The sequence below is a fragment of the Hevea brasiliensis genome, chromosome 4, assembly GCF_030052815.1.
Source record: "Hevea brasiliensis isolate MT/VB/25A 57/8 chromosome 4, ASM3005281v1, whole genome shotgun sequence".
Taxonomy (NCBI): Eukaryota; Viridiplantae; Streptophyta; class Magnoliopsida; order Malpighiales; family Euphorbiaceae; genus Hevea; species Hevea brasiliensis.
The window spans coordinates 16,999,480-17,010,922 of NC_079496.1; the positions used below are offsets into that span (position 1 = coordinate 16,999,480).

General features: G+C 30.5%; 1 protein-coding gene across 1 annotated transcript; it reads left to right on the forward strand.

Moving 5' to 3' along the window:
• The first annotated feature begins 8,919 nt into the window (after positions 1-8,919).
• LOC110656950 (CBS domain-containing protein CBSX5) lies at positions 8,920-10,974 on the forward strand. The gene is made up of 2 exons (XM_021813965.2): positions 8,920-9,361; positions 9,803-10,974. Exons 1-2 carry the CDS (start codon positions 9,006-9,008, stop codon positions 10,662-10,664), a joined length of 1,218 nt encoding a protein of 405 aa, XP_021669657.2. The 5' UTR covers positions 8,920-9,005; the 3' UTR covers positions 10,665-10,974.
• Positions 10,975-11,443: the final 469 nt, after the last annotated feature.

Genomic DNA, 11,443 nt, shown 5'->3' on the forward strand with positions numbered 1-11,443 from the left:
TTAAAAAAATTTTATTTGAAATTTTTATTTTTTATTTGGAAATTCAATTTTTTTTATAATTTTTAAAAATTAGCAGTCGATTTTTTGATTATTAAATTAGTTACAAATAGTAACCGATTTACAAAATAATTAAAAAATTATAAAAATTAAAAGCACTAATTTTTTTTGAAACTGATTATGTTTAGCAACTAATTGGTTGCTAAACCGATTAGTAACTGATTTTAATGGATTAACAATCGATTCGATTAATTGCTAATCCAAATTTTTGATAGTGCTGCAAAAGTCGTGGGTTATAAATTATAACACCCTCTCGGTAGCAACTCCGTACATTCTACTGTTCTGATGACTGGTGTCGGTCCGGACAGCTAGAACGTCCAGAAAAATATTTAAACTTAAGTGAGAAACCAAAATTAACTCAAATATTAATGAGAAAAATTTAGTAAAAATTTAGAAATAAAATACAGTTAAGTCAAAAGAGCCAGTGCCCAAGCGATGGGTAACCAGAGGTAAGTTGCGGTTCTCGCAACGAGGAGCCCTAGACCTAGGAAAAAAATTATAAAATAATTTTTGGGACTCCAGAGAATGGTCATTGAGGTTCCTATGGCATTACAATGCCAAGAAAATATTTAGAAAAATTTTTCAATCGGTACAGACAATTTTGACCCGTTAAGCCAAACGGAGGGCATTTTGGTCATTTCGCCTTCAGAGGTGATTTTTGGCCGACTTGTCCAGTTGAGTAAATAATTAATATGACATAAAATATGAATAAATATTGTTAAAAATTAAATTGAAAATGAGTAGAAAAGAAAAGAAAAGAAAATGAAATAAAAGTCATATTTATGACATGAGCATGATGCAATTAAAATATTTTCACCCAACCAAATTTTGACACATCATTATAAATTACTTAAATATGAATAAAAGGAGATAAAAATTGGAAAAAGTGGACAACCATCTTCATCTTTGGGCTGCAGAAACGTTGAGAGAGAGAGAGAGAAGAAAAAAACTCCATGAAAGCTCTTGTTCAAAGCTTGATTTTCCCTAAGCTCTCCACCCCAAAACCCTCAACTTCCTTCACAAAAAATTATCCCTAAATCTTGAGGAAGCATAAGGCAGCAGAAATTTGAGGAAAATTTGAAGTTGGGCAAGTCCAAGTTAGGTCACAAGTGAGGTTAGTGCCTATTATGCATACATCTTTCTCTTTCCATGATTAGAGACCTAAAATAAGCAAGAATTTGTGAATAAAATGAATGGAATTTATGTGTATGTATACAATGAATTTTGGCAGCCCTAAGGAAGGAACAAGATTGAGTGTTTTGATGGACTTGGAGTGCACTAGAGATTATGTTTAAAGTGTATGAACATAAGGATAATGAAGTAGTTGGTTAATTAAGGTAAATTGTGTAAATTTTGAATTTAAGCTAGGGTTTTGGGAGTGAAAATTTGATTTGGCTTATGGAATGATTAGTGGACATTCTAATGGTCAATTAGTGACCATTTAAGGCAAGTAAATCATAATTTGAAGTGAGCTAATGCATGGTAAACTGAAATGGGAAGGCTGCTAAGAGACAGCAGAAATGAGGCTGTGAGTCCAGCATGTTTGGACTGCCATATCTTTGGCTGTGTAGGTCCAATTGGTGTTTGGCCAATTGGACATGAAACTAGGCTTATAATGGCACATTTTTGCTGTAGAAACTATGCCCAAAAGACCAAAGCAAGAGGACCAAAACTTGGCCCCAATCCGGACACCCTGCAACAGCCCTTGCAGAATTGACTAAATGAACAGTAATTGTTCATTTGGCCATAACTCACTGTAGATTTGGTCAATTGATCTGAACTTTTTACAGCAACAAGTTAAGACATAGACAAACAACTTTTATGAAGAAACCTACCCCAAATTATGACCAGAACCTAACCCAAATGGCAGTCACAAGCATCGTTCAAACTCGCAACTCTGCAGATTTTCATTTGAGCAGTAATGTTTGGATGGCTATAACTCTCTCTAGAAAACTTAGATTTAGGCGATTCTTAAACCAATGGAAACCTAAGGCATAGTAAAACATTTCATATGAAGAAAGTTAGACCAAATTATGAACTTAACTTGGTCAAATTACTGACCAAAGTTGGACCAAAATCTGCCAAAACCCAAAAGTGCAGCATGAACAGTGCACGTGAACAGTAAACTTATTTTGGCCATAACTTGAGCTACAAAACTCCAAATGGAGTGATTCAAAAAAAGAAATTCAACTAGACAAAATAAGTAACAACTTTCATGTTTACCATTTCCTCAAATTCCTACTGCAATAGTGCCCAATGGAATAGTAAAGTTGAGTTAGCAAAATTGAAAATTTTGCTTCTCTTGGTTTAAGCTTAGAAATGGTATTAATGCTTAATGCCAACAAGTTTTAAATGAAAAATGTGGTATGTTTGAAGTGCCAAAGTCAATGTACATATTTTCTATGCAAAAGTCAACATTTTTGTTGACCAATGAGGTGAATAGTGTCACCAAAACCAAAAATTGGCAATTTTGCCAAAATGACCTAAGCTTTGAGAAAGTGACCAAAACCAACAAGTTTTGAATACAAAATGTGGTATGTTGGGAGTATTAAAACCAATGTACCTATTGTTTATGCAAAAGTCAACATTTTAGTTGACTAATGAAATGAATAGTGACACCAAAACTTGAAATTCAAAATTTGAAATTAGAAATGCATCTAGGGGACTTTAAATTGCAATTGGCAATTAATACTAGAAAATGTAAAACTCAAAATGTGGGATCTTGGTGTAATAAGAATTATTATATCCATTAAGTATAAAAAGGTCAACATTTTGGTTGACTAGTAAGGTGAATAGTAATCAAAATGATTAGTAAATTAAGATGAAGACCTAGAACCAATTCTAAGCTTAAATGCTTAGAATTGTATGACAAATATGGACTATGCATCCTAGTCAAAATTGTTAAAAAGAAATTTAGGCCATAAATTTGAAATCCATGAAATATTCATGGATTACTTGAAACATGAAAGATAAGTCACCTAATTGATGTGATCAATATGAATAACATAACGAATGGACAAATAAACCGTATTAATGTATGAATGAGACATTAGTTCTCATTATTGTAAAGAGGAGAAGTATTTTGAGTACAATGGTATAAAAGGAAAATTGATGTGAATTGTGATCATATAAATGATCAAATGAATGTATGAATTATGATTGAAATTTATCATGAAATAATGAAGTCATAAAGCATAATATATTAATATTTTAAAATATTAAATGCCCTAGTATACCTAACAAGATTGGTTTGGATAGTTTGGCATGCCAATAGGGTATTGTTTTAGCAGTACTGCGAAAGGAAAGGCTTTATGCCTGTATTCATGGCTTTATGCCCGTATCCATGGCTTTTATGCCCGTATCCATGGCTTTTATGCCGATTATGTGATATCATGGCTCTTTAGCCATACTGACTGCATACGTGGTTGACGTTCTGCGTCCCATGGTATGACGGCCCGAGGCACCGCGGTGTCCAGTGCCAACGACCCGTTATCCAGTCCAGTCGTCTAGTATAGGTTACTTGGGCAATCAATTAAAGTATTATTCAATTCAGGCAGCTAAGTTAAGTTAAGTATAATGAAAATCCAGTACAATTAAATTAAGTATTGAATGAATAAGCAAAAGAGATTAGCAAAAGAAACATAACAAAAATATAAATTGCAGAATCTGGACTTGAAATACAATACGATAGAATAAATTATATACCGCTAGTATTATCAAAAGTTATAAACTAAGCCCTTCCAAAGAGGAACAAACTAGTATATAAGATCGTTGATACTAGAAATACCATACCAAATTAAATTGATTCTTGAGTATCCGAATTATCATTTATTTCTTTCTTTACTTGTATATATTATTTCGTTATATTATTGCACCACTAAGCGAAATGCTTAGCGCGATGGAATTGCTTCCTCGCCAGTGTATCAAGGTAAAACCAGAGACTGTCGATCGAGATTTTTGGAGTCCAGATCTGCGTATGTCGTAAGAGTTCAAGATTGTCACCTCTCAAGAATGCATGTAGATAGGGCTCATTTTATACATGTTATGTATATTGTTCATTCCTAGAACATTGTAAATTATTTGTATATCTTGTACAAAATAAACTCATGTAATTAACCTATGAATTATGGAAGCTATTCAAAGTAAGTATTTTAGTATGTGAATTGAATTTAAGTTATAATGAGATTATACTTGTGAATATTGAGATATTGAAAATCTAATGAGATTTCTGAGAAATCTGGATACTGTATTGAGATACATTATGTTTGAAAATTTTTGAGACTATTAAGTTTGAGAAATTGAGTATATATTGAAATTGTCTTTGGCAGGTTCAGAAGAACTGTTAGTCCAAATTACAGCCGACACTTTGTCGGATTATCGTTAAAATTTTTGAAATTTCCAACTTAGTTAGATTTTGATAAAAGTAAAAATAGCCTAAATCTTCAATAAAGTTTTTGAATAAATAAATCAAGGACTGTAATGAAATCAGATAAAATAGAGTGCTCCAGCACACTGAGTGGCATAACTTGCTCGGCTATACTGTAGTCGGGTAAGGGGTGTCACATAAATTATTGGCCGAATACACAATTTTATACTTGAGTTTTACTAAAAATAAAATAAAATAAAATCTCATAGCACCCTAAACTTTTAAAACGTTTCATGATACATTTCAATTCCGGCAAAATGAAATTAAAATATTATTAATATCGAGCGTGAAATTCAATTGTACTGACATGGTGATCTGTTGATTAAAATCTAAATGATATCTTAATTCCACTTTTATCACACTTGAAATATGTCATGAAATGTTTTAAAAATTTCAAGATGCTATGAGGATTTTTTTTTTTTAATAAAATTCTTGAGTCAACTTATGTATTTAATCTAAAACTTTTCCTATTAATTAAAAACAATGTTATGATTTATGACTTCGAGCAATTGTTAAATACTTCAGACAACTCATCACGATGTTTATATAAAAAATGATATTATTCATATCTACATCTAGCATTGTTTTTATTAGAATGTATATCTAGTATTGTTAAAATACAATTATATAATAATTACTTTAACTTAAGGCTTTCTTTTCTTTTTTTTTTTTTCCCATTTCTAAGTAGAAAATAACAAGCATTTTTTTATTTATTACTGAAAAATTCTAAAGATATATAACTATTTTGATAGATCTAGATTTAAATTTTCATTCTTAATAAAAAATAAAATTCAACCTGTATAATTATAATTATACTATTATTAAATTTATGCATCCAACCTTTTTTTTTTAAGTCAAAATCATCAAACGAAAGTTTACACCTTACGGTGAAAATGTTTTTTTTTTTCAAAGAAAATGGAACTAGTATTGATCGGGAAAATGACCCTTATGATGAAAATGGGTGAGAGTGAAGGGGAGGGTAACCAATGATTCATTAGCCCAGTGATTCATGATAAGGTGAGTTTGGGAGAGATCTCACATTCGAGTCTAGGAGTTGTAAGTGTACTGTTTATTTAGGATTTTATAGCTCGCTATTTGGTTCTCGTAGTTTCAGGCTATTATGGGGTCCAGGCGATTATTAGTCTAATTTACTAACAGCTGGGATACACTTCCTATAACAAACAAGAAAAAAAGAAAAAAAGAAAAAGAAAAAAAGATAGTCTACTTAACTAACAGCTGGGATAAACCTTCTATAACAGAAAAATAAAGAAAAAGAAAAAAGAAAAGAGGGGAGGGTAACAACTAGGGTAGGTTTTTAGAGAAGAAGTGAATGGCAGCTTCCGACTAACTCTTACTATGAATACCAAAAAACCCTAGACGTATGAGGTGACGCTATTACAATTTCCTTACTATTATTTTTTAATGGTAAATTCTAATATACTTTAGTGCTTTTTGGATAAAAAAACCAAATTGTTATCAGGTCATTTTCTGACTTTATTTACTCCACTTATATATTAAAAGATTGGAGTTCTTAAAAATTCATAGTTGTTGTAAAATTTTGGTAATCTAATTGGGAGAGTTACACGAGCATAAAATTATTTTAGTTCCCACTTGCTTTAGTCAGTTTAGCGATGAGAGCCTGAATGATGCGTTTATTGGATGGTAACATTCAGTCTCTTTGCAATTGAGTTATGAACGCTGAAATTAATTTCTTGAATAAAAATATTATTTTAGGTATTATTAAAAAAAATAATTAAAAAAATATTTTATTATTTTTATGATTAAAATTTATTAAATTTAATTTTTTAATTATTTTTTTAATATTCTTTAATTAGTATATTTAAAAAGATAATTTTTTTAATAATAATTTTAATGACGATATCAAACAGGTCTATTAAAATTTACAATAATAATATTTCAAGTTTAAGGGACGTTAGTTTGCTGTTTATTTTTTTATAATTTTCATATTATTTTAAAATATCAAGAGATGATTAGTTTGATAAATGCGAGATAAATATTAAAAAAAATTAAATATTAAAAATATTATTATTGGTGAAATTTTTTATGAATTTAATTTTAACATATGATTTGACACTATTTTATTTAATCATAGTCTTTTTCAACTTTTAGCGTAAAGCATGGAAATTAATATTTTATTATAAATTTTTATGTCAAGCGGCATAGAAAATGATGGAACAAAGTTTTAACTTCTTTTATTTTATTTCTTTTGATTTTAATTAAATATAAAAATAATTAGTGGCGCATTTAATTTAATTTATGCTCAAATGCTCAAATAAAATATAATATATTTTACAAAAAAAAATAAAAAAATTATTGTAAACATATTACGGCTAATAAAGGCCAAATAGTGTAAAAAAAAATAATAATCTCGAGTTTTTGTAAGGCCAAATAGCCAATTACAATTTTATTGTAATTCAAATGTTAATTATAAATTTATTTAATTATTAAAATTAAAATTGAATATGTTTATTTGGCCTTTGATTAAGACAAAAATATTATTTTTGTGTGGTTACATAATTGTAATTAAAATATTTTTTAAATGTAGAGCCCATAACTTGAAAAATTATATTTTCATTGTAATTAGTTATGATGTCAACATTTTCAATTTCACTTTCACAATATATATATATATATATATATATATATATATATATATATATATATATATATATATAATTGTTATTAGATTTTAAATCGAAATTTGAAAGCGTAAAAAGGTATTTAAAGAACATCATTTTGAATATTTTTGAAAATGTTAAAATTAATTTTAAATTAATTTTTTAATATTTTCTAAGGTAAATTACCTTTTTATCTTTGAGTTTTGTCAAAATTAACACACACATGTATTGGTTTTAAAAATCAATGCTTAGTTCTTGTAATTTAACTCTTGAAATTGAAGGTTTATCTCTCCAATTTTTTGTCAATTTGCCAATTATATGAGAAATGGCCAAAATATCTCAAAAGTAAATTACTTTTTCATTCTTAAATTATATCAAAATTAATATATTTTCTAAATTTTTCAAAACTCAATGACTTAGTCTTGGTATTTTGATTCCATCAAACTTAAAAAATATATATATATATATATATATACACTGCTTTCAAATATGGGGGGAGGAATTTTCAGTTCTGTGAAGTCAAAATACATGGATTAAACTATTAAGTTTTAAGAATAAGGAGATATATATATATATATATATATATATATATTAATTTTGACCTAATTCAGGAATAAGAAAGTAATTTACTCAATTTTCTAACAAACAGATTCAATAATATATATATTTTTTTCAATAACAAATTTAATGGCAATCTCAAACATATTTAAAATCTTATTGGAAAAAAATGATCTAAATTTAACCAATCATCAATTTAAGATATAAACATATGAATTTCATCAGTGACGAAGCTAGAATTTTAATTTAGGGGACTCAAATAAAATACATAATTTATTAATAAATTACTTACGTAGGTATTGATTAAAGGAATTGATTAACTAATAGTGATAACCTTTTCATAATTATAAAACAAAATTTATATAAAATTACTATTAAATTCACTTAAAACTTTTAAAATCTTTAAGATCCTATACTCATCAAAATTTAATAAAAAAATATAAATTAAAAAAAATTACCATCGTCCTTGAATCTCACCATATATATTATAATTTAGATTACGTAGGAAAGAATTTCTCTAAAAAAAAATATTTTTCTTTGAGATTATATATATATTATTGTTTTTTTTTTAAGATTATACATATAGTTTTTATATAAAGATTTTACATTGAAACTTTACATGAAGCAAAGAATTTATGAAAAATATATATGAAAAAAGGAAAATTTTTAGATACACTGTATACCTAGACAATTAAAAATTAAAGAATTATGTTTTATAATAAAATCCACCATATTTTATAACCTCCTTTTAATTTAATATTTTAAATTTTCCTAATAAATTTCATATTTATAAATTTTTTCATTAAATTTTAGCCTAATATGATTTTTATTTCTTTCCTTTTAATAAGATTTTTATAATTTTTTGAAAAGAAAATTTCTTATCTATATCAAGTAGTAATGACAAAAAACTATTAAAATTGATATACTCAGTGATGAATAAGATTCTTGCCCATTTATAACATCTCTATACTGAAAAATGAAGAAAATCCATAAAGGAATCTGATTTATTCTTTGAACTTTGTTAATCAGTTTAGATGCAAGGGAGGTTAATATTTTTATTATGAGCTATATAATATAGCGGGACGCTAAATTTTAATTATAATGCCCTCTCATATATGGATTTTTCCTGTTTTTCATATAAAAGAAATGCTATGGTGGACCCCTCACCTTCTTGTACCGTACCTCTAGTGTCCAAAATCAAAGTGCATCACCCCATCCCCTCCTTGCTTTATATGTATCCCTCGCCTCCTACACACTACCACTACCACTACCGCTGCCTCCTTTGCATCACTTTCTCTTACAATCATATTTTATCTAATTCTTGCATGGCAGAGAGCCTACTTACACAAGAGATATCCGATCTGTGTCTAGGCAAGCCTGCACTGAGGTCTCTCCCGCTCACCGCTACGGTGGCTGAAGCTCTCTCCGCTCTTAAGAACTTCGATGATAACTTCTTAAGCGTCTGGAGTTGTGACCACGCGCGTAAAACAATTACTGGGTTTGAAGCTGATGCTGATGAAAATGAGTGTAAATGTGTTGGGAAGGTGAGCATGGTGGATGTCATATGCTATCTTTGCAAGGATGAGAACTTGATGTGCCCTTCCACTGCCTTGAAAGCTCCTCTCTCTGTTCTTTTGCCTAAGATTCCTGGCCTTGTCACGCATGCAGAACCATCTGCGAGGTATTGGATTTTTGTGTTTTTTGGATTTTTGCTATCTCTTAGTTTCAGACTTTTTCGAATCTTATCTGGGTTTGTTATCCTTGATTTTTCAGTTTAATTTCTTTATGGGAGTTCCCAAGGGTTCTTCTGTTTTATGCTTGTTGAAAGAAATGAATGAGCAAAAAATGGTAAAAACTTCCATCATAAACTTTTCCTTGAAAGTTTGTTTAGTTTTGAATTACTTTCTTAAGCGACGCCTATTCTAGTTTAAATTACGCTTACCATCAATTTGGATCTCTGTCTTATTCCATAAAATCTTAAAATTTTCCTGTCAATTTCGAAGTTCTCCTTCAATTTTACATATGGTTAATTTGATTGACAACAATTGAATCAAGATTTGAAATTCTTGCTGTGTTTTTTGCAATTCTGTTAACAATTACCGACTCTGTTTTTAACTTTCAGCTTATTAGGAGCAATTGATCTGATCCTACAAGGAGCTCAAAATCTGGTAGTACCAATAAATGCTAGACTCAATTCCTCCAGTTCAAGAAGAAAACAGCAGCAGAAACTCTTGGTAACAACTAACACCCCCACAACCACCCACGGCGGCCGCGAATTCTGCTGGCTAACTCAAGAAGATATAATCAGATTCCTTCTGAGCTCCATCGGCCTTTTCTCTCCCCTACCGGCTCTCTCCATCAACACCCTTGGCATCATCAGCACTGACATCTTTACCATAGATTACCATTCCCCTGCTTCCTCTGCACTTGGAGCCATTTCTCGCTGTCTCACAGATCACACTTCGGTCGCAGTTGTTGATGGCGAAGAGGGCATCTTGATCGGGGAGTTGTCACCATTCACACTAGCTTGCTGCGATGAGACCGTCGCAGCAGCCATCACTACCCTGTCCTGTGGGGATTTAATGGCCTACATTGACTGTGGAGGCCCCCCAGAGGACCTTGTCAGGATAGTGATGGCAAGACTGAAGCAGAGAGGCCTAGAAGCTATGCTAAAACAATTCACAAACTCTACAACATCACTGGTCTCACTTTCATCTTCATCATCATCAGATGAGGAGTCAGGAACACCATTAAATTGGTCAGGGAAGTACAGTAGGTCAATGAGTTATTCTGCAAGGTTGTTGAGAAGAGCAGAGGCAATAGTTTGCTATCCCAAGAGCTCCCTGGTGGCAGTGATGATTCAGGCAATTGCACACAGAGTGAATTATGCGTGGGTTATAGAGGAGGATTGTAGCTTGATTGGCATTGTCACATTTTGTAATATGCTGAAGGTTTTCAGGGAACATTTAGAGGCTATGGCCTAAAAATGCTGAGCAGAGGAGTGATGAGGAGCTTTCTAGTAAGTTTTGTCTTTTGGGTTTCAATTATCTGCTAAGGCTTAGATGCTAATGTGGTGAGAGCTTTGTTTGAGAAAATAAATGATTAGGACTGTGATGTGAACATGGGAACTTTTTTCTTCACTTTATGTTTGTGCTTTTTACTTCTTTCTTTTTTCAATCTATGTGAAAGCAGGAAACTAAGTAGACATTGGCAGATGATGTTTCTGTAATCTGACCCCTTTTTCCTTTTTATATTGTATTAATGGGCATTTTTTCTAGGTCATGATTTTGTTAAGATTGGGCCATTCATGTGTGTTATTATTGGCTGGTTAAGCTAATGGAATTTAGGTAATGGACAAATGGCTGACAAATCAGATATGAACCATTCTCACATGTCTCCTCAGTGATCTGTGACTTTACTTAACTTATCAAGAACAGTCCACAGGAGGATGACTAGAGTTGCTCATCAACCCCTCTACTCATAGGTGTGGGCTACACTCTAGAAGTATCTGTGTCCAAAATTATTAATGGTCAATTCATGTGCACAGCATTAGGCACATGACACATTTTATTGTTGCTATCTCATACCTCTGCTAGTTATTCCAGTTTCAATAACAGCGTCTGATATTGCTTAAAAAAATATCTGCCATTCACTTCATAGGGAACATTTTCTGAATTATTAGACTTCAATGGGATATGTATTTATAGTGAGTCTGAATAAAAAAATTTATGAGGTTTGATGAAGAAAAATCTATCTCTGTAGC

What these genes read in the sequence shown, in the direction of transcription:
- LOC110656950 (XM_021813965.2), top strand. Translation starts at nt 9,006, where the DNA reads ATGGCAGAGAGCCTACTTACACAAGAGATATCCGATCTGTGTCTAGGC. An exon ending in CATGCAGAACCATCTGCGAG is followed by an intron (nt 9,362 to 9,802) that starts GTATTGGATTTT and finishes TTTAACTTTCAG; the next exon opens with CTTATTAGGAGCAATTGATC.